The sequence below is a fragment of the Scyliorhinus canicula genome, chromosome 17 (assembly GCF_902713615.1).
Source record: "Scyliorhinus canicula chromosome 17, sScyCan1.1, whole genome shotgun sequence".
NCBI lineage: Eukaryota > Metazoa > Chordata > Chondrichthyes > Carcharhiniformes > Scyliorhinidae > Scyliorhinus > Scyliorhinus canicula.
In genome coordinates this window covers 105,444,142-105,467,082 of record NC_052162.1, presented here as the reverse complement: position 1 = coordinate 105,467,082, position 22,941 = coordinate 105,444,142, and the positions used below count along the sequence as shown (strand labels likewise).

At 46.5% G+C, this 22,941-nt stretch overlaps 1 protein-coding gene across 4 annotated transcripts; it reads right to left on the bottom strand.

Annotated features, from left to right (window-relative positions):
• Window positions 1-1,249: 1,249 nt before the first annotated feature.
• On the bottom strand, window positions 1,250-17,067 carry LOC119952003 (gastrula zinc finger protein XlCGF49.1-like). Of its 4 annotated transcripts, none has more exons than XR_005457735.1 (2): window positions 15,816-17,067; window positions 1,250-3,241 (listed from the first exon to the last, which is right to left on the bottom strand). XR_005457735.1 is itself a non-coding variant. In XM_038775461.1 (2 exons), exon 2 carries the CDS (start codon window positions 8,544-8,546, stop codon window positions 7,761-7,763), a length of 786 nt encoding a protein of 261 aa, XP_038631389.1. In that variant the 5' UTR covers window positions 8,547-8,657; window positions 15,816-17,049; the 3' UTR covers window positions 7,669-7,760. The 4 variants fall into 4 exon arrangements, 2 of the variants coding, with proteins under 2 accessions (XP_038631389.1, XP_038631388.1); XR_005457734.1 differs by having other exon boundaries at window positions 16,129-17,060; XM_038775461.1 differs by lacking the exon at window positions 1,250-3,241 and adding an exon at window positions 7,669-8,657 and having other exon boundaries at window positions 15,816-17,049.
• Window positions 17,068-22,941: the final 5,874 nt, after the last annotated feature.

Sequence of the window (22,941 nt, the reverse complement as noted above, 5' to 3'; positions counted from 1 at the left end):
CCAAAGTGGATAACCTCGCATTTATCCAAATTATACTGCACCTGCCATTAATTCGTCCCTTCACTCAACTTGTCCAAATCACACTGAAGGATCTCTGCATCCTCCTCACAGCTCACCCTCCCACCCAACTTGGTGTCATCTGCAAATTTGTAGATATTACATTTTGTGCCCTCATCTAAATCATGAATATATTTTGTGAACAGCTGGGGTCCTAGCACTGATTGCTGCGGTACCCCACTAGTCACTGCCTGCCAATTTGAAAAAGAAAAGGGAGATAGAGGAGCAGATATGTAGGCAGATTTTGGAATGGTGTAAAGGCAACAGGGTTTTTTGGTGGGTGTTTATAGGGCCCTTGACAAATACATGAATAGGATCGGAATAGAGGGTTAAGGACCTGGAAGAGAAGATTTAAGGTTAGATGGACAGCACTGGCTTGGACGGCCGAAGGATCAGTTCCTGTGCTGTATTTTTCTTTGTTCTTTGACCCGTAAATTCCTACTCTTTGTTTCCTGCCTGCCAACCAGTTTTCTATGCATCTCAATACACTACTCCTAATCCCATACACTTTAATTTACACACTAACTTCTTATGTGGGACTTAGTCAAAAGCCTCCTGAAAGGTCAAATATAGTACATCCAGTGTCTCCCCTTCGTCAACTCTAGTGATTACATCCTCAAAGAATTCCAGTAGCTTTGACAAGCATGGTTTCCCCATCATAAATCCATGCTGTCTCTGTCCGATCCTGCCACTGTTTTTTAAGTGCTCAACCATAAAATCTTTGATAATGGATGCTAAAGTTTCCCCACAACCGACATCAGGCTTACTGGTCTATAATTCCGTTTTTTCTCGAGCTCCCTTTTTTAATGGTGGAATTACATTAGCTACACTCCAATCTGAATGAACTGTTCCAGAGTCTATAAAATTCTGGACCTTCTTCAACTTAATTTGCCCTTTCTGGACCTCTGGAAATCTTATTGAGGACAGACTCATAACCCCATCACCATCTTCGCCAATTGCCAGGATATCTCTCACTCCTGGTCTGCCTGTTTTCTGTCAGATGGTCTATCAATCGTTCTCTGTATTATGTCAATGCCATTGTACACTCCTGGCTTCACTTCGGAACCTCTCCATTGTCGCCTAACTGAGACTGTAGTTTCTCAAGCCTATGAACTCGACTATTGTGATCCCACTCCTACCACCACTTGTAAAATTTAGCTCCGGGAGTCCGGAATTACCCGAAAAGGGGGTATGAGCTCAGAAGGGATTTAGTTTATTGAGAAGCAACCTTTAAAATATGATACAGAAGCTAAATGGACAGAAAACACTCAACCCGTGACAGGTGAGAACGGTTTACCGGTCCCGGAGGACAAACGGACGGAGGATGCAGAGTGAGAACTTGTCTCTGTAGCTGGTGATGGCGAGTCTCCTGAGCAGGCGGGATAACTGAGTGAGTCCCTTTCCATGCTGAGCATGGTTAACTGGTGTGAGCCAGAGTGTGGGTGTTGGGTTGAAGCCAGTATGGATCACTTCAAAATCTTTTTACTCTCACGAGCCTGTTTTAACAGACAGTTCGATTATGTATAGGTCATGAGATCGAATCATTTCAGGATTAGAAATGTCATTTCAGGGCCTGTGCTAGAGACATGTCCTTGGCAGACATACAAAGCCTGTCCTGTGTTTATCAGCCAACTAGCTGCTATGGAAGTTTTCTTCATAGGACAGGGATATTCGATAAACCTGTGGAGATTTTATAATATTATTATACAGCATTTTCGGACAGTCCATTACTTGGATTTAATTTATCTCCAATCTGGTGCCAAGGAGATTTCTGTACCAGGCGGGAGGGGTAACATTTGGGAACTCTTGATTCTCCACCAATTCCCATTCTCCATGGGCTGGATCTTCCACCCCGCCAGTTTTCTGTTACACCCCACCAGCGGCCTGTCAAAGGGGTTTCCCATTATGGGTCTGCCCCACGTCGTTGGGAAACCCTCGGGCTGCTGGCAAAATGGAACATCCCGCCGGCGGAGAATCCAGCCTCTTGTTCCTATTGGGTAATGGAGGTTTTACTGTGTGTGATGTGTAAGTCAGGAAGAATTGTCAGCAAGGATTAACAGCAATTTCTAATAGGAAATGTTAATCAGTGGAGCATCTCAGACACTGAATTGTAGGGTTTGTACCAAAGATCAATTTAGGATTGAAGTAAAAGTTCAGAATCTTGTTGTGAACTAATTTCTGATGAGAGTTCCTCAATTCAGGAAAGATCACAGACTGCGGTTCTTAAAGGAACACTGCAACCCTGAGAACATAGTCAGCTATAGATCCAGAACATTAAAGTCCAGCTCAGTTACAGGGATGATTAACATCAACAGAAACAAACCCCAACTGTCAGAATGACCATTGGTCAGTCCTGGATGTGATTAACAGCAGCATCCAATCCCTGCAGTCACCTATGAACTCGCAGTTGTCTCAGCAGTTGGGATGCCCACGAGAATTGTTCCCCACGCTCAGAGCAGGTGAACAGTCACTCTCCAGTATGAATTAGCTGATGTACAGTCAGGTGGACTGAAGACCTGAATCCATTTCCACAGGAAGTACAGCTGAACAGCCCCTCATCAGTGTGAATTCGCTGGTGTGTGAGCAGGCGGGATGACTGAGTGAATCCCTTCCCCCACTCTGAACAGGTGAACGGACTCTCCCAAATGTGAACTTGCTGGTGTGTGAGCAGGCGGGATGACTGAGTGAATCACTTCCCCCACACGGAGCAGGTGAATGACTCTTCCCCGTCTGAATGCACCGTTGTCTCATATTAGATACCCAAATGAATCTCTTCCCACACTGGGAGCAGGTGAAAAGCCTCTCCCCAGTGTGAGTGCGCCGATTAATTACCAGCCAGGATGCACAATTAAATCCTTTCCCACAGTCCCCACATTTCCACTGTGTCACCATGGTGCTGGTGTCTTTATGCCCCTTCAACATGGATGATCAGTTGAATCCTCATCCACACGAAGAACACCTGTACAGTTCTCCCCACTGGAACACTCTCACTGTGGTGTGTGTTTGTGTCTTGGTGTTTTTCCACTTGGGCTGACGTTTGAAATCTTCTCCCACACACCGAACATTTCTCATTCCACATTCAAAGACAATGAAACTCAAATCCTAATGAATCGAGTGCCTCGGTCGGATCTTGATGTGATATTTAATTTGAGTTTCCCATCTGCAAATCCTAGTCTTCTAATCTCTGTAAAAGGAGTTTACAGAAGTCATCACAGGACAGAAATTCAAAACAGACAATTCTAGTTTCTATGGGGCATTTTGTCCTCTCTTGTTCCCCCAAAGCTGTAAATCCCTGGCCCACACACTCCCTCCTCCCTGTGCTGAAATCCAAACAAAGTTTTGGACAATTATTTTTGTATCTTTTTAACAAACTTCTGCCACGAGAGATAATGATATGTTTGATTAATCGCTTCAGTCATTACTCGTGACAAAACATTAATCTGAAACTGACCGTACTGAATGGCAGACGTCAACCTTGTGTCCAAAGGTCGCTGTGTGGAGATTTAATGAGCGTTGGTGAAGGTGGTTTCTTCAAATCTTCCAGGAGCTCCTACCTTCGTTCTCTCCCTCTCTAACTAAGCTAAATCTGGGATCAGTCTCATGGTCCATTCTGGTTTTCTTCCAGATGACTAATTAACTCTAATTAAATATTGAGAAGACTGAAGACGCAGTTTTCAGTCCCTGCTCCAATCGCTAAATCTCTGGGAACACTCTGAGATGAAGTCAGTCTGTTCACAATCTCAGTGTCACAGTTGATCCTAAAATTAGTTTCTGAGTTCATCTCGGTGTTATCACTATATCTCCTGTTTGTGTCTGTCCTGAGAGTGAGTGACAGGGTGGCAGTGGTTAGCACTGTTACCTCACAGCGCCAGGGGTCCGGGTTCAATTCTAGCCTTGGAGATTTCTTTGCGGAGTTTGCACACTCTACCCGTCTCTCCGTGGGTTTTCTATGGGTGCTCCAGTTTCCTCCCACAGTCCAAAGATGTGCGTGGGAGATGGATTGACAATGCTAAATTGCTCCTTAGTGTCGAGGGTGTGCAGGTTAGGTTATGGGGAATAGGAAGTTGTGGATGGGGGAGTGGACTGGGATCGAGTGATCTTTCAGAGGATCGGTGCAGCCTCAATGTGCTGAATGGCCTCCTTCTGTACTGTGATTCTATAAATGAGTCAAAAAGCATTGACAGCCGTTTCCTTTTTCAGTGATACTCGTTAGAATCATAAAATCACTAGTGCGCCATTTGGCCCAATTGAGTCTGCAGCGACAATGTGAATGAGCACTCTACCTGGCCCATGCCCCACCCAATCCCAGTAACCCCGCCTAAACTTTTTGGACATTCTGTCTCCATCCACAGATAAGCTGAGTATTTCAAGCAAACTTCTACTTTAATATCTGCTCAGTAAAGTTGCTTCTGATTTGCACCTTAGATTCATGGCTAACTGATGTTTATTGTCGCCTGTCTGGACCTGTCTACGCTGTCAAATCTTAAACAATCAGGTCATCCTTCTCTCTCTCTTTACCGGAGAAAACATTTGAGCATGTCCAATCTTTCCGAAGGGGCATAATCTGAGAGTTTGTCCTTGCTCCAGTCTTTCTTTCTTTAAAAAGAAAATTCAAAGGCTAGGCCAGCATTTACTGCCCATCCCTAATTGCCTTTGAGAAGGGAGTGATAAGCTGCCTTCTTCAGCCCCTGCTGTCCATGGGGTGTATGTATTGTCTGGTTTCATTCCTTCATGTAGACTTTGTAGCAGCTTCATACATTTCAACGGGCATTTAATTCCAGATTTTTATTGAATTCAAATTTCAGCATCTGCCACGGCGGATTCAAACCCAGATCTCCAGTGTTACCCTGGGTCTCTGGATTAGTTAGTCCAGTGACAATACCACAACACCACAGCCTCCCCTTAGGTCCACAGATTGCAACCCTGTGGCTCTGGATTACTGATCCAGTGACAATACTACTGCCTCCCCACAGGTTGTTGCATCTACTCCAGTCTTTCTAGGTGAACAATTTGAGCAGCAAATTCACTAACCACCCCAAATGCCCGCCTGTGGCAACATTTCAGTCTTTTTTCCCATTAGTGAAGAAATTTGGTTGCAATGAGCAGACCCAGTGAGCCACTCTGTAACACTATGGAATAGCTACAAAGTAATCACTTCCTCTTACAGCAAAACTGGCTGTTTCACTATAAATCTGTCAACTATGATATTCAATAGAACATTACAGCGCAGTACAGGCCCTTCAGCCCTTGATGTTGCGCCGACCTGTGAAACCAATCTAAAGTCCATCTACACTATTCCATTATCATCCATGTTTATCCAATGACCATTTAAGTGCCCTTAATGTTGGTGAGTCCACTACTGTTGCAGGCAGGGCATTCCATGCCCTTACTACTCTCTGAGTGAAGAACCTACCTCTGACATCTGTCCTATATCTATCTCCCCTCAATTTAAAGCTATGTCCCCTCGTGCTAGCCATCACCATCCGAGGAAAAAGGCTCTCATTGTCCACCCTATCTAACCCTCTAATCATCTTGTATGCCTCAATTAAGTCACCTCTTAACCTTCTTCTCTCTAACGAAAACAGATTTAAGTCCCTCAGCCTTTCCTCATAAGATCTTCCCTCCATACCAGGCAACATCTTGGTAAATCTGCTCTGCGCCCTTTCCAATGCTTCCACATCCTTCCTATAATGCGGCGACCAGAATTGCACGTAATACTCCAAATGCGGCCGCACCAGTTTTGTACAGCTGCAACATGACCTCATGGCTCCGAAACTCAATTCCTCTACCAATAATCTAATAATACGCCTTCTTAACAACCCTATCAACCTCTGTGGCAACTTTCAGGCATCTATGTACATGGACACCGAGATCTCTCTGCTCATCCACACTACCAAGAATCTTACCATTAGCCCAGTACTCGGTATTCCTGTTACTCCTTCCAAAATGAATCACCTCACACTTTTCTGCATTAAAATCCATTTGCCACTTCTCAGCCCAGCTCTGCAGCTTATCTACGTCCCTCTGTAACCTGCAACATCCTTCCGCACTGTCCACAACTCCACCGACTTTAGTGTCATCCGCAAATTTACTCACCCGTCCTTCTAAGCCCTTCTCCATTTATAAAAATAACAGAATAAGGTGTCAAAGAAAGACTGACAGGCTGGATTGCAACAGGTTGACAGCCATGTGATTGAATTGACCCAATGACAGAGTCCTGCTCCCATGTTCCTATTAAATGGAATGTTGTCTTTTATTGCAAGGGGAATAGAAGAAAAAGTTGGGATGTTTGGCTACAGACGTACAGGGCCTTAGTGAGACTACAGCTGGAAAACTCATTCATTCAGCTCAATTTCATAACCTACCTTTGTGTTTTTGTGGGTTCTCTTTCACTCGCTTTTCCTGTTTCGAATCAATTTTTGGTCTTTTTTAAGGAAGGATGGAACTGTGTCAAAAGCAGTTCAGAGAAGGTTCCTGCAACTGGGATGGCTCGGGAGGTTATCTTACGAGAAAAGGTTGGATAGGCTGGGCCTATGTCCATTGATGTTTAGAAGATTTAAAGGCGATCTTACTGAAACATAAAGATCCTGAGGGAACTTGACAATGTGGATGCTGAAAGAACATTTCCCCCTGTGGCAGACTAGAAATAGGAGACACAGCTGAAAACTAAGGGTCGGTGTTGTCTCGACCCAACATTGAGATGAGGGGAACTTGTTACCCACAGCGAATCATTTGTGTTTGGAGCTCTCTCACTAATGGCTGGAGGCAAGGTGAATGAATATTCTAAAGACAGATGCAGATTCTCAATTAATGAAGGACTCAAAAGATATGGGGGGTGGGTGTGATTGTGGAGTTCAGATCACAATGGCATCAGGTGACCTTTTTGATTGGGGGAGCAGTCTCGAGGGGCTGAATGGCCTACTCCTGCTCCACTTCGGGAAGTTCAATGCCACGATTCAATAGAAACAAAACATTATTTGACTTTGTCCAGAATTACTTCCCCATAGCTACTAGACGCCTCAACGACTCTCCCTCGGACTGATCTGTTCCCTGTAAAAACACTATTCACAATTCGGGCAGCACGGTAGCATTGTGCATAGCACAATTGCTTCACAGCTCCAGGGTCCCAGGTCTGATTCCGGCTTGGATCACTGTCTGTGCGGAGTCTGCACATCCTCCCCGTGTGTGCGTGGGTTTCCTCCGGTTTCCTCCCACAGTCCAAAGATGTGCAGGTTAGGTGGATTGGCCATGATAAATTGCCCTTAGTATCCAAAATTGCCCTTAGTGTTGGGTGGGGTTGCTGGGTTATGGGGATAGGGTGGAGGTGTTGACTTGGGTAGGGTGCTCTTTCCAAGAGCCGGTGCAGACTCGATAGGCCGAATGGCCTCCTTCTGCACTGTAAATTCTATGGTAATGGTAATAGTCTATGCTGCTCTTTCTCAAGTATTTGCTTTGTTTGGCCCCTTGTTCTGCACTGTAACCAATCACTGTTGATGTATCATTTGTTAATGTACTTGATTATTCTTTTTTGTCTACTATGTACATATAGTGTACGTTCCCTTGGCTGCAGAAAAATACTTTTCACTGTACTTCGGTACATGTGACAATAAATCAAACCAAATTACTGAGCTTTATCAACATCAGCAGAAACAGATCAATGTCAGTTCTGGAGGTGAGTAACAGAAATATACAATCACTAGGAGTTAATTGTGAACCCTTCGATGTTTCAGGAGGTTGGATGACCGAGCAAATTTCTTCCCACACTTGGAGCAGATGAACGGTCTCTCCCCAGTGTGAATTCGTTGGTGTACAGCGAGTTCAGATGATCGCTTGAACCCAGCTGCACAGTGCGAACACCTGAATGGTCTCTCGTCAGTGTGAACCCGTTGATGGAACATCAGCGCTCCAGAAGTTTTAAAACACTTCCCACAGTCTGGGCAGTTAAAAGGTCTCTCCTCAGTGTGAACATGTTGATGGCACTTTAGGTCCCTGGACCTTTTATAGCACTTCTCACACTCCGAACATTTAAAAGGTCTCTCGTCTGTGTGAACTTTCTGGTGTTTCAGCACATAGGACAAGTGACTGAATTTCTTCCCACACTCAGAACAGGTGAACGGCTTCTCCCGAGAGTGAACTCGCTGATGTTTCAGCAGGTCGGATGACTGAGTGAATCTCTTGCCACATTCGGAGCAGGTGAACGGCCTCTCCCCAGTGTGAACCCGCTGATGTTTCAGCAGGTCGGATGACTGAGTGAATCCCTTCCCACACTTGGAGCAGGCGAATGGTCTCTCGCCAGTGTGACTGCGCCGATGTGCTTCCAGTTCAGACGGGTAATTGAATCCTTTTCCACAATCCCCGCACTTCCATGGTTTCTCCCCGGTGTGACTGTGTTTATGTTTTGACAGACCAGATGATTGGCTGAAGCCTCGCCCACAAACAGAGCACGTGTACGGTTTCTCCCCACGGTTAAGGGTGCTTTTTCCTTCCATGTTCCAAGTCTGATGATATTATCAGAAACTGGGCGATTGTATCAGGTCCTGTTATGATGTTTGTTTTCAGTTGGACGATTGCAAATCCTCCCCTTCCAATCCCCTGTGAAACTGATTTAAAACAGGAAAACGAATGAGAAAGAACCCACAAAAACACAAAGGCAGGTTGTGAAATTGAGCTGAATGAAACTGGTCATTTGTGGGGTCGGCACTAGGAAAAGGTGACAATGAAATCTGCTGGATTGTTGTAAAAACCCAACTGGTTCACTAATGTCCTTTAGGGAAGGGAACCTGACGCCTGTTCTGGACCTACTGCAAGACTGGGGCTTTGATGTGAGGAGGAGGAAGGTGGGCTGGGTTAAGAGAGGTGGGAGAAGAGGCGTTGGGGATTAATTTTATATATCTACAACCAGTGAGAACCTTCCAAAGACTTAATTTGCAGCATCTAGAAAGACGGGGTTCGCACATGTATGTGAACACCATCATCTCCAAGTCACACACTATCCTGACTGGACAGAGATCCAGTCCTGGGTGAACAGAAATTTCCGCCATTTAAGTACTGGGAAGACTGAGCCAATGTCTTTAATCCCCGCTACAAACTCCACCCCATGCACACCGACACCATCCCTCTCCCTGGAAACTGAGGCTAAATCAGACTGCTCACAATCGTGGTGAAATATTTATTGTTATTTCAACTTAAGCAGGGTTGACAGGCTGAGTTTGCCGTTGTCGTTCCCAGTGTCTACGTCAATCCCTGGTGGCCTGCCCCAATTCATTTCTTTTTATTGACTTTGACCACGAAGGGGCTTGCTCCGCCATTTCAGAAAGCCATGATGTGGAGAGATTCGAAACAAACCTGCTGGACTTTAACCTGGTGTTATAAGACTTCTTACTGTATTTCAGAAAGCATTTAAGAGTCAACCAAATTGCGACAGATCTGGAGTCAAATGTCAGCTATTCAAGATGCGGACAACAGATGTTTTTTTCCCTAAACAGCATGAATGAGCCAGATGTTTTTTCTGATAATTAACAGTGGTTCCTTATTCACCTTCAGACTTTCAATTTCAGACATTTATTAAATTCAAATTCCACCGTTATATCTTTGTTCTTTACACATGGATAGGATGGGTATAGGGGGATACGGCACAAGGAAGTGCTGAGGGTTTTGGCAAAGGTTGGTACCATGACCGGTACAGGCTTGTTCCTGTGCTATATTGTTCTTTACACCGCCGGCCATGGTGAAATTCAAATCTGGGTCACCTGCGCATTACCCTGGATGCCCAAAGCATTACCCTGGGTCATTGAAGAATCAAAGAATTCCTACAGTCCAGAAGGAGACCATTTGGTCCATCAAGTCTGTACCGACCATCTGAAAGAGCACCCTACTTAGGCCCCCGTCCCCCGCCCTATCCCAGTAAGCCTGCATATCTTTGGACATTATGGGGAAATTTAGCATAGCCAATCCCTCTAATCTGCACATATCTTTGGACTGTGAGAGGAAACAGAGCACCAGGAGGATACCCATGCATACACGGGGAGGAAGTGCAAACTCCACACAGATTGACAGGGAGTGGGATAGCTTGATCTTGGTTTCGGACAAAGCTCGGCACAACATCGAGGGCTGAAGGGCCTGTTCTGTGTTGTACTGTTCTATGTTCTAACTCGGGTCCATGGCGCTGTGAGGAAGCAGTGTTAGCCATAGTGCACCATTGTTGCCCAGTGCCCTGGGTCTCCAGAGCATCAACCCTGGTAGATGGACCATCAACCTGGTCCGCGGAACATTTCCCTGGGTCGCCGGTGAATTCCCTCGGGTCACTGGAGCATTCGTCCGGGTCGTCGGAGCACTCCCCTGGGATGCTGGAGCATCACCACAGGTCAGCGGAGCATCATCCTGTGTCCCCAGGACATCACCCTGGCTCCCCGGAAAATCCCCCTGGGTGGCCGGAGCATTCCTCTGAGTCCCTGGAGCATTTCCTTGGGTCGCTGGAGCATACCCCTGGCTTGGTAGCGTATTCGACTGGGTCCCCAGAGCATTACCATGGGTCTCCTGAGCATTGTCCTGGCGTCACCCGCCATCCCCAGAGCATCATCCTGGCTCCCCAGACTATCACTGTGGGCAGCCAGAGCATTACCCTAGATCTCACCCCAAGATGACCTACCAACCACATATCTGTGCCATCTCCAAGAATGGTATTCACCTACTTTAGAAAATACTTCTTGATATCTCGTGGATATTTTCAAAATGTTAAAAACTGGACAAAGAGTTTTTATAATGGCTGAATCTAGGTCTGCCTGTGACTCCTGAACAAAAGGAACTATCTAGGATAACAAACAAACTCACATCTCGTTATACTGGAGAGACATTTTGATTCTGGAATCTGGAAGCCATGTGAAACCAAAATGTTCTCTGTGGCCTGTGCACTTTAAATCTTTCTGTTCTCTATCTATTGCTGTATAAAACATGCAACCTCGAGATCTTGTTAATGTGTTTTCAGTGTGTGTAAGCAAACTAACCCTTTGAGTTCATCCAATCTCAAGAGATTATGAAATACGCCACCGCTTATGAAGGGGGAATCAAATCAAAAACATCTTTCGGTTTACAGGCAGAGAAATCAGTGAGGTTCAATGGGGCTGGTTTAGCTCACTGGGCTAAATCGCTGGCTTTGAAAGCAGACCAAGCAGGCCAGCAGCATGGGTCGATTCCCGTACCAGCCTCCCCGGACAGGCGCCGGAATGTGGCGACTACGGGCTTTTCACAGTAACTTCATTTAAGCCTACTCGTGACAGTAAGCGATTTTAATTTAATTTAATTTTTTAATTAATCAACACCCCTCCTGTCCCTAACATATCAACCTGTTTTACCTCATATTTCAGAAACTATCATGCATATCATGTTCACTTGCAACAAGTCTTGTTAACCCATCACACCTGTGCTCACTGACGTACAAAAGAACCATGGTCATAAGCACCACAAGTTTTAAATTCTCATTCCTGTTTTCTTCCATGGTTTTGACCATCCTATCTCAGTCATCTCCTGCAGTCACACACCCTCTGAGATCTCTAAAGACATGGGAACAGAGGAATTAGAAGCAGAAGGAGGCAATTCAGCCCTTCCGGCCTACTCCGCCATTCAATTAGATTATGGCTGATCTCTGCCTGGTCTAAAATCTACCTCCCTGCCTGTTCCCCATATCCCTTTTAACTGTTTTTGAAACAAGAAATATATCTATCTCCTTCTTGAAACCATTTAATGTCACAGATTCCACTGCATTATGGGGCAGCAAGTTCCACAAATTCACCATCCTCGGCGAGAAAGTAGTTCCTCCTCATCTCAGTTTTAAATCTACTGCCTCTCAACCTATGTAGAATCATAGAATCCCTACAGTGCAGAAGGAGGCCATTCGGCCCATCGAGTCTGCACTGATCCTTTGAAAGACCACCCTACCTCCCAATCTCCCACCGTATCCAGTAATTCCACCCTAAGGGTCAATTTAGCATGGCCAATCCACCTAACCTTCACATCATGGATGCGTAGGTTAGGTTAAAGGGTTATAGGAATAGGATGTGGAAGTGGGCTTGGGTGGGGTACTCTTTCAGAGGGTCGGTGCAGACTCGATAGGCCGAATGGCCTCTTTCTGCAAAAGAAAAGTCAGGCAGCACAAGTGGATAGCACTGTGGCTTCACAGCGCCATGGTCCCAGGTTCAATTCCCCGCTGGGTGACTGTCTGTGCGGAGTCTGCATGTTCTCTCCGTGTCTGCGTGGGTTTCCTCCGGGTGCTCCGGTTTCCTCCCACAGTCCAAAGATGTGCAGGTTAGATGGATTGGCCATGATAAATTGCCGTTCGTGACCAAAAAGGATAGGAGGGGTAATTGGGTTACGGGGATAGGGTGGAGTGAGGGTTTAAGTGGGTCAGTGCAGACTCGATGGGCCGAATGGCCTCCTTCTGCACTGTATGTTGGAGGAAACCGGAGGACCTGGAGTAAGCTCACGAAGGACAGGGAGAATGTACAACTCGACACAGTTACCCAAGGTCAGAATTGAACCCAGGTCCCTGGCACTGTGAGGCAGCGGTGCTAATCATTGTGCCACCATGCCGCCTCAGTGATCATAACTTACTGGAGTTATGATCCCTGTCTGCAAAATGCTCCCCCACTGATTCTTCAACCACTTGCCCAGCTTTGTTACAAAAAGTTAAGTCCATCTGCGACCTCTCATTCTAGATTGCCCCTCAAAGGGGGAACATTTGGTCTATGTTTACATTATCAACCCCTCTTAGTATTTTATACACCTTGATCCCCTCTTATTCTTCTAAACTCCAGCAAGTATAAGCCCAAACTGTTCAATCTGTCCTCATAGGTCAAACTTTATATCCCCAGACTCAATGCGATGAACCTCCTCTGAACTGCCACCAATGCCACCACATCCTTCCTCTATTACGGAGCCCAAACTTGACACAATACTCCAGATTTGGCCAGTAACACCCTATACAATTGCAACAACACCTATTTTCTCTCATACTCCATCCAATTCCAGCCTCTGGAACATTCCTGATTTTAATTGCTCCACCATTAATGACCGTTCTTTCAGTTGCCTGGGCTACAAGTTCTGGAATTTCCTCCTTAAAACTCTCCACCTCACTTTCCTCCCTTAAGATTCTCTTTAAAACCTCCCTCGCTCTTTGAGCAACCTTTTGGTCACATGCCCAAATACCTCCTTATGGGGCTTAATGTCAATTTTAAAAATTCATTTAATAGAATTTACAGTGCAGAAGGAGGCCATTTGGCCCATCGAATCTGCACCGGCTCTTGGAAAGAGCACCCTACCCAAGCCCACACATCCACCCTATCCCCGTAACCCAGTAACCCCAATGAACCTTTCTGGACACTAACGGCAATTTAGCATGGCCAGTCCACCTAACCTGCACATCTTTGGACCGTGGGAGGAAACTGGAGCACCTGGAGGAAACTCACGCAGATGGGGAAAAAGGTGCAGACTCCACACAGTGACCCAAACCGGGAATCGAACCTGGGAGCCTGGAGCTGTGAAGCAACCGTGTTGCCCACTGTGCTATTGTGCCCTCCTCTTTTGCCTCTGCTAATTTATGGGAGGTGGGCATTTCTGGCTAAACCAGCATTTATTGCTCATCCCTAGTTTCCCTTCAGAAGGTAATGGTGGGCTGCTTTCTTGATTCTCTGCAGTGCTTGAGCTGTAGGTACATCCTAAGTGCTATTAGGGAAAGACATCCAGCATATTGACTCAGCCTCAGTGAAGGAACAGCGATATATTTCCAAGTCAGAATGGAGAGTGACTTGAAGGGAATCTCCTGGAGGGGATGCTCCCAAGTATTTGTGCTCCTGCCCTTCTAGACAGTAGTGGTCATGTGTTTGGAAGGTGCTACTTAAGGAACCTTGGTGGGTTCCTGAAGTGCATCTCGTAGATGAAACTCACTGTTGCCACTGTTCGTCGATGGATTGAAAGTTTGTGGAAACAGGCTGCTTTATCCTGGATGATGTCAAGCTTCTTAAGTATTGTTGGAGCTGCACTCATCCACGGAAGTGGAGATAATTCCCATACACTCTTGATTTGTGCCTTTTTGATGTTAGATGGACTTTGGGGAGTCAGATGGTGAGTTACTCGCTGCAGAACTCCTAGCCTTTGACCTGCTCTGGTAGCCTTATAGGGCTAGTCCATTGCAGTTTCTGGGAAATAGTAGGATGTTGATAGTGGAGGACTGAGCAATGATAATGTCATTGAAAATCAAGGGGCAATGGTTAGGTCCTCTCTTGCTGGGGATGGTCACTGCCTGACACTTGTGTGGCACGATGATACTCGTCATCTGTCACCCTAAGCCTGGATACTGTCCGGGTCTTGCTCTATTTGGAACATTTTTGTAAAATTACCTGGAAAGTTTTCTTACGTTAAAGGCACAGTTTAAATACAAGTTGTCACTGCCTTGGACAAGATCATCAATAGGGCATTGTAATTCAAAGTGTGAAGCAGTTTGATGGACAAATTATTCTCATTCTGCTATTGAACGAGAATGGTTCCACACGGATTTCAGAAAAGTCATTTGACAAGGTCCCACATGGCAGACTGGTCAGCAAAATGAGATCCCGTGGGATACAGAGGAACGTGGCAGGTTGGATCCAAAATTGTCTCAGTGACAGGAACAAAGGGTAATTAATGGTCGATGGATGTGATTGAGCATGGAAAACAATTTCCAGTGGTGTTCCACAGGTATCAGTGTTGGGCCATTGCTGTTTCTTGTATATAGAACAGTACAGCACAGAACAGGCCCTTCGGCCCTCGATGTTGTGCCGAGCAATGATCACCCTACTTAAACCCACGTAACCCGTATACCCGTAACCCAACAATCCCCCCATTAACCTTACACTACGGGCAATTTAGCATGGCCAATCCACCTAACCCGCACATCTTTGGACTGTGGGAGGAAACCGGAGCACCCGGAGGAAACCCACGCACACACGGGGAGGACGTGCAGACTCCACACAGACAGTGACCCAGCCGGGAATCGAACCTGGGACCCTGGAGCTGTGAAGCATTGATGCTAACCACCATGCTACCGTGAGGCCGTATGTTAATAATTCAAACTTAAACATGGGAGGCATAATTGGAAAACTTGCAGATAAACATATAAATTGGTCATGTAGTGGATAGTGAAGAGCTGTCAACTCCAGAATTATACAAAGGTTTGGTTGAGTGGACAGAGAAGTGATAAATGGAATTCAATCTGGAAAAGTGTGTGGTAATAAAGTTAGGGAGGGCCAATAAAGCGAGGGAAAACTCAACTTGATTGAGAGGGTTTTGAGGAAGTGAGAAACAGTTGGAGTGAATGAATTCCCGCAGCATGGTGGCATAGTGGTTAGCACAACTGCTTCAGGGTACCAGGTTCGATTCCTGGCTTCGGTCACTGCCTGTGCGGAGTCTGTACGTTCTCCCCGTGTATGCGTGGGTTTGCCCTGATTTTCTCCCACCGTCCAAAGATGTGCAGCATAGGTGGATTGGCCATGCTAAATTGCACTTAGTGTCCAAAATTTCCCTTAGTGTTGAGTGGGGTTACTGGGTTAAGGGGATAGGGTGAAGGTGTGGGCTTGGGTAGGATGCTCTTTCCAAGAGCAGGTGCAGACTCAATGGACCGAATGGCCTCCTTCTGCACTCGTGATTCTGTGAACACAGGTTTGCATTTGGATGGTGCAACCTGACCAGGTGCTGGAAAATAGGAGTAAAATGAATGGCTAGTTTCTTACTTCTTTTTGGTCGGAGCAGATCTGATGAGCTGGATGGCCTCTTTCTGCACCATAATCTTTCTATGATTCTAAAAGATTAAAGCACATTGCCCCATATAAATCTGGCGACTGTGGAGACACCATATTGCCCTGTTGAAAGATCGCCGCCGCGCATGCGGCCTGTTGCACAACGTCCGCTGGAAACATGGCCGCCGCAAACCCGCATCTGTAATTCGGAAAAACTGTAGCCCCACCTCCCGTAAACGGAGAACCGGCAAGTTCTTTTTCGGGGTTTGCTGTTTATACAATGTGTGTACGAAACCTCTCCGCTCACCTACAGGATCCATAACCCTCTCCAGCCTGCCATTCCGCCCACGCACCAATTCCTCATCAGATCAACGTCTCTTCCTCGCCCTCCTTCCACTACGCATACTCCACGCCAGCCCGGCCAATCACTGATTGCTTGGAGGACCAACTGCACCAGCTCGGTCCTCCAGTCCAGCCCCCTCTGTTCCTATTGGTGCAGAGCTGCCGTCAATCAGCCTAACATTGTGACGATTTCACAATGACAAGAGCTGATTTACTGATTATTGGCTGCATGATGTGGGGGGCGAGGAGAGAGAGAGACACTTATTTCCCTCGTGCACGGATTTATCACCTTTACTTTAAATGAGGAAGTTTCTGCCTGGAAACTTTTGTGTTTCAAATTGGAAGAATTTAGAGATTTAATGACATTCAACATAGAACAATATGAGGTGATGCATTTCATCAGCGAATATCTAATAAATAATGAAGATGTATAGGTTTCCGAGGAACTTAAGAGTAAAAGATTCTGTGATGCTGGCTTTGGACTGGGTTGTGCACAGTTAGAAGTCTTCCAACACCAGGTTAAAGCCCATCAGGTTTGTCACAATATACATTAATAATCTGGAGGAATAACTGAAGACATGGTGTAGTAGTCACCACTAACTGTATATTAGATGTAGTACGGTAACACTCCTGTACTAGAGGTACAGGGGTAAATCCTTGCCTGCTGGCTCCGCCCAGTAGGTGGCGTATAAATGTGTGTGCTCACCGGAGCTGCTCCAATCCTGGCAGCAGCTGCAGGAGGCCACACATCTCAGCTCAATAAATTGATGCACTATCAATTACTACACAAACGAGACTAGAGAATAATCGCGGCTTTATGCCTCAAGCTGGACGACCCCCGGGGAAACGGGCAGGTGGAGAGGGAGAATGGGACAGTCTGGAAGGCCGTCCTGCTGGCCCTACAGTCCAAAAATCTCCCGGTCTCCCGCTGGCAGGAGGTCCTCCCCGACGCGCTTCACTCCATCCGATCACTACTCTGCACTGTAACTAACGAAACCCCCCATGAACGTCTCTTTGCCTTCCCCAGGAAGTCTACCTCCGGAGTTTCACTCCCAACATGGCTGGCAGCTCCTGGACCTGTCCTCTGAAAACACGTGCAGACCCACAAGGCGGACCCGTTGGTCGAAAGAGTACTACTGCACGCGAACCTGCAGTACGCCTATGTGGCGCACCCCAACGGGCACCAGGTCACAGTCTCCCTCCGGGACCTGGCACCAGCTGGATCCCCTCCCCCCCACCATTGCCCCGGCGCCTCTCACCCTCCCCCCAGCGCACCTCACTACAGCCCCCACCCCAGCAGGATCCGTCCTCCCACTGGTTCCACTCTGGGATGAAGACGAGGACAACACGCTGCCAGCGTCACAGTTGACCAAGTATGCGCCCGCAACACCACCGGGACTGACGCTATCACAGCGGAGGATAAAAGCACCCGACCAACTGAACCTGTAAATTTTGCCTGAACTTGTAAATTTTGCCTGAACTGTAAATTTTTCCACCACCCCCGTTGGACTCCTTTTTTAACAGGGGGTGAATGTGGTAGTCACCACTAACTGTATATTAGATGCAGTACGGTAAGGCACCTGTACTAGAGGTACAGGGGTAAATCCCTGCCTGCTGGCTCTGCCTAGTCGGCGGCATATAAATGTGTGTGCTCACCGGAGATGCTCCCATTCTGGTAGCGGCTGCAGGCCACTCATCTCAGCTCAATAAAGCCTCGATTATTCTCTCGTCTTTGTAGTAATTGATAGTGCATCACACGGTTGCTAAGATTTGCGAAGTGTGCAGATGATACAAACATCTGTAGAGGGGCAGGTAGTATTTAGAACATTGAACATTACAGCACAGTACAGGCCCTTCGGCCCACGATGTTGCACCGTCCTGTGAAACCCTTCTAAAGTCTACACTATTCCCTTATCGTCCATATGCCTATCCAAAGACCATTTGAATGCGTTTAGTGTTGGCGAGTCCACAACTGTTGCAGGCAGGGCATTCCACGCCCTTACTACTCTCTGAGTAAAGAACCTACCTCTGACATCTGTCCTATATCTATCTCCCCTCAATTTGAAGCTATGTCCCCTCATGCTGGACATCACCATCCGAGGAAAAAGGCTCTCGATGTCCACCCTATCTAATCCTCTGATCATCTTGTATGCCTCAATTAAGTCCCCTCTTAACCTTCTTCTCTCTAACGAAAACAGCCTCAAGTCCTTCAGCCTTTCCTCATATGATCTTCCCTCCGTACCAGGCAATATTCTTGTAAATCTCCTCTGTACCCTTTCCAATGCTTCCACATCCTTCCTATAATGTGGCGACCAGAACTGCACACAATACTCCAAATGCGGCCGCACCAGAGTTTTGTACAACTGCAACATGACCTCATGGCTCCGAAACTCAATTCCTCTACCAATAAAAGCTAACACACCGTACGCCTTCTTAACAACCCTCTCAACCTGGGTGGCAACTTTCAGGGATCTACAGACATGGACACCGAGATCTCTCTGCTCGTCTACACTAAGCAGGTGGGCTTCAGAAGGACTTGGACAGGCTCGGAGAGTGGGCAAAGAAGTGGCAGATGGAATACAATGTGGAAAAGTGTGAGGTTATGCACTTTGGAAGGAGAAATGGAGGCATAGACTATTTTCTAAATGAGAAGATGCTCAGGAATTCAGAAGCACAAAGTGGCTTGGGAGTCCTTGTTCACGATTCTATTAAAGTTAATGTGCAGGTTCAGTCGGCCGTTCGGAAGGCAAATGCAATGTTAGCATTCATGTCGTGAGAGGTAGAATACAAGACCAGGGATGTACTTCTGAGGCTGTATAATGCTCTGGTCAGACCCTATTTGGAGCAGTTTTGGGCCCCGTATCGAAGAAAGGATGTGCCGGCCTTGGAAAAGGTCCAGAGGAGGTTCCCAAGAATGATCCTTGGAATGAAGAGCTTGTTGTATGAGGAACAGTTGAGGACTCTGGATCTGTACTCGTTGTAATTTAAAAGGATGAGGGGAGATCTTATTGAAACTTGCAGGATACTGCGTGGTCTGGATAGAGTGGATGTGGAGAGAATGTTTTCACTTGTAGAAAAAACTAGAAGCAGAGGACACAATCTCAGACTAAAGGGACAATCCTTTAAAACAGAGATGAGGAGAACGCTGTGGAGGCCAAATCACTGAGTGTCTTTAAAACAGAGATAGATAGGTTTTTGATTAATAAGGGGATCAGGGGTTATGGGGAGAAGGCAGGAGAATGGGAATGAGAAAAATACCAGCCATGATTGAATGGTGGACCAGATTTGATGGGCTGAGTGGCCTAATTCTGCTATGTCTTATGGTCTCAAATCACTAGCTTTCGGAGCACAGCTCCTTCCTCAGGTCTGAGGATGGAGATGCTCTCCTAAAGCTAGTGATTCGAAACAAACCTGTTGGACTTTAACCTGGTGTTGTAAGACTTCTTGCAATAAAAGATTCTTGTCAACAGACTTCAGTATCAGCAACTTTAGAACTTTATTAATAATTAATATCCGCTGTTAGGAGAATGATTCCTTCGGAACTGCAGTACTGTCATAAAGCAGCATCATTCAGCCCATCTGGTCCTCTCGCTGTCCCTTCAAAGATGGAAAACAGGGACATCCTGTGTGCAGACACATCCAACCTGTTCACAGAGAATCTCAGGGTGGAAAACTGGGACATCCTTTCTCCAAACACACCCCATCCTGCTCACATTGAGAATCCCAGAATTTGGGAGGGCAAACAGCGTGGAGAGGGAGGTTTGAGATGGGGGTAATAGTTTACATAGATGTTGGGGTCAAAAATCTATTTTTGAGGCGGGGGCAATTATGGTTGATTTGATAGGGGAGAGTGCCTGAATTGTTAACAATATCAGTGAACATGGGGAGTTTGGGCGACCAGAGGTTCAGTGGGAATAGTGTCAATGAACCAGGGGGTGGCTCTCATGGACAAGATTGGCACTGACGGTATGAGGGAAGTTGGATTTAGAGATGGGGGATAGATTACATTGTATACTTATTGTATGTCCTATGTTTTTTGTGTATTAAATGATCTGTCTGTACTGCACACAGAACAATACTTTTCACAGTACCTCGGCACATGTGACAATAAGTCCAAATGGAAACTGAAAAAAGATGTGGGTTCAGAGCTCGGAGAATGGGCAACTTTAGAGACATTTTGACTGAGGACCGAGGTTCGATCCCCGGGTCACTGTCCGTGTGGAATTCGCATATTTTCCCCGTGTCTGCATGGGTTGATACCCCACAACCCAAATATGTGCAGAGTAGGTCGATTGGCCTCACAAAATTGTCCCATAGCTTGAAAAAAAAATTGACCCGGTGGGCTTGTGGAAGGGAGGATAGCAGCAGAGGCTGCTGAGCAGATTGTCCCAATCTTAGTGGCAAAGAAGATCTCTGGACTCCTCACATTTGTTGTTGGAGGTGAGGATGGTAGACAGCAGAAGGAATGCCCCTCAAAATGAGCTAACGTGTGTTGGAGATATTAAAAAGATTGAACACAAGCAACAAGGTGGCGCAGTGGTTAGCATTGCTGCCTCATGGCAGTGAGGTCCCAGGTTCAATCCTGGCTCCGAGTCACTGTCCCTGTGGAGTTTCCACATTCTCCCCATGTTTGCGTAGGCTTCGCCCCCACAACCCAAAGATGTGCAGGTTAGGTGGATTGGTCATGCAATTTAGCCCTTTAATTGGAAAAAATGAATTGGCTACTCTAAATTTATATACAAAAGAAGATTGAACACTCCTTGTTTGACCCAAAGGTGATACTTTACCGTTTTCCAGAATATTAACCTGAAGATTGGGAAGAAACAGATCCCAATGAACATGGTTGAGTTCTGGCTGTGAGTTCTCACTGTAGTTAGTTGTGAACTCGCTGCTGGCTCAGCAGGTTAGATGACTGAGTGAATCCCTCTCCACATTGGGAGCAGGTGATTAGATTCCCCCAGTGTGAATTCACTCATACACAGTGAAGTTAGATGATTGGTGGAACCCAGTCACACAGTGAGAGCACTTGAATGGTCTCTCTTCTGTGTGAACATGTTGAAAGGTTATCAGTTCTCTGGAACCTCTAAAGCACTTCCTGCAGTGCAGGGTTTCTTAAACTTGCACCTGGGCACCCCCGGCCAGTCCACAAATGCTCTCCAGGCGGTCTGTGAAACTGGCAGCTACCATATGACCAGCATTTTTTTTTAATTATGGAATGTGGTTGTCGCTGGTTAGGCCAGCATTTTGTGACCATCACTAATTGCCCTTCAGAAGGTGGTGGTGAGTTGCCTTCTTGAACCATTGCAGTCCTTGAGGTGTAGGTATACCCACTGTGCTGTTAGGGAGGGAGTTCCAGGGTTTTGATCCAGGGAGTGTGAAGGAACGCCAATGAATTTCCAAGTCAGGGTGGAGTGGCTTGGAGGGGAACCTCCAGGTGGTGGGGTTCCCAGATATCCGCTGCTCTTGTCCTTCTAGATGGTAGTACTCGTGAGTATGGAAGGTGCTGTCTAAGGAACCTTGGTGAGTTACTGCAGTGCATCTTGTAGGTGGTACACACGTCGGTGGTGGAGGTATTCAATGTTTGTGGAAGGAATAGCAATCAAGTGGGCTGCCTTGTCCTTGATGGTGTTGAGCTTCTCGAATGTTGTTGGAGCTGCACTCATCCAGGCAAGTAGAGAGTATTCCATTACAATCCTGACTTGTGCCTTGCAGATGGTGGACAGGCTTTGCGGGATCAGGAGGTGAGTTACTTGCCATAGGATTCCTAACCTTTGACCTGCTCTAGTAGCCACAGCATTAGTAAGCTAATCCAATTCATTTTCTGAACAATGGTAACTCCAGGATATTGATTGGGGAGATTCCGCAATGGTAATGCCATTGAATGTCAAGGGAAGATGGTTAGATCCTCTGTTGTAGGAGATGGTCATTGCCTGGCACTTGTGTGGTGTGAATGTAACTTGTCACTTGTGAGTCCGAGCCTTAATATCGCCCAAGCCTTGCTGCATTTGGACATGGACTGCTTCATTAACTGAGGAGTCACGAATGGTGCTGAACATTGTGCCGTCATCCGCAAACATTCCCACTTCTGACTTTATGATGGAAGCAAGATCATTGATGAAGCAGCTGATGATGATTGGGCCAAGGACACTACTCTGAGGAACTTGTGCAGTGATGTCCTGTTGCTGAGATGATTGACCTCCAACCACCTCAACCATCTTCCTGTCTGCCAGGTATGACACCAACTAATGGATAGTTCCCCCCCCCCCCCGATTCCCATTGACACCAGTTTATTTTGGGCTCCTTGATGCCATACTCGGTCAAATGCTGCCTTGATGTCAAGGGCAGTCACTCACACCTCTGGCATTCAGCATTTTTGTCCATGTTTGTACCATGTTAATGAGGTCAGGAGCTGAGTGGCCCTGGCAGCACCCAAACGGAGCGTCTGTGAGCAGGTTATTGCAGAGTAAGTGCCACTTAATAGCACTGTTGATGACTCCTTCCATCACTTTGCTGATTATGGATAGTAGACTATTACGGCAGTAATTGGCTGGGTTGCATTTGGCCTGTTTCATGTGTACAGGACTCACCTGAGAAATTTTCCACATTGCTGGACAGATGCCAGTGTTATAGCTGTCCTGGAACAGCGTGGCTAGTGGGTGGCATATTCTGGGCACAAGTCTTCAGTACTGTGCCAGTTCATACGTGAAAAGTTTAAAAGGAATTATTTGAGAAAAAAATAGCCCAATCAGAGCAAGGTCTCTTGTAACACTCAATACTC

What these genes read in the sequence shown, in the direction of transcription:
- LOC119952003 (XM_038775461.1), bottom strand. Translation starts at nt 8,546, where the DNA reads ATGGAAGGAAAAAGCACCCTTAACCGTGGGGAGAAACCGTACACGTGC.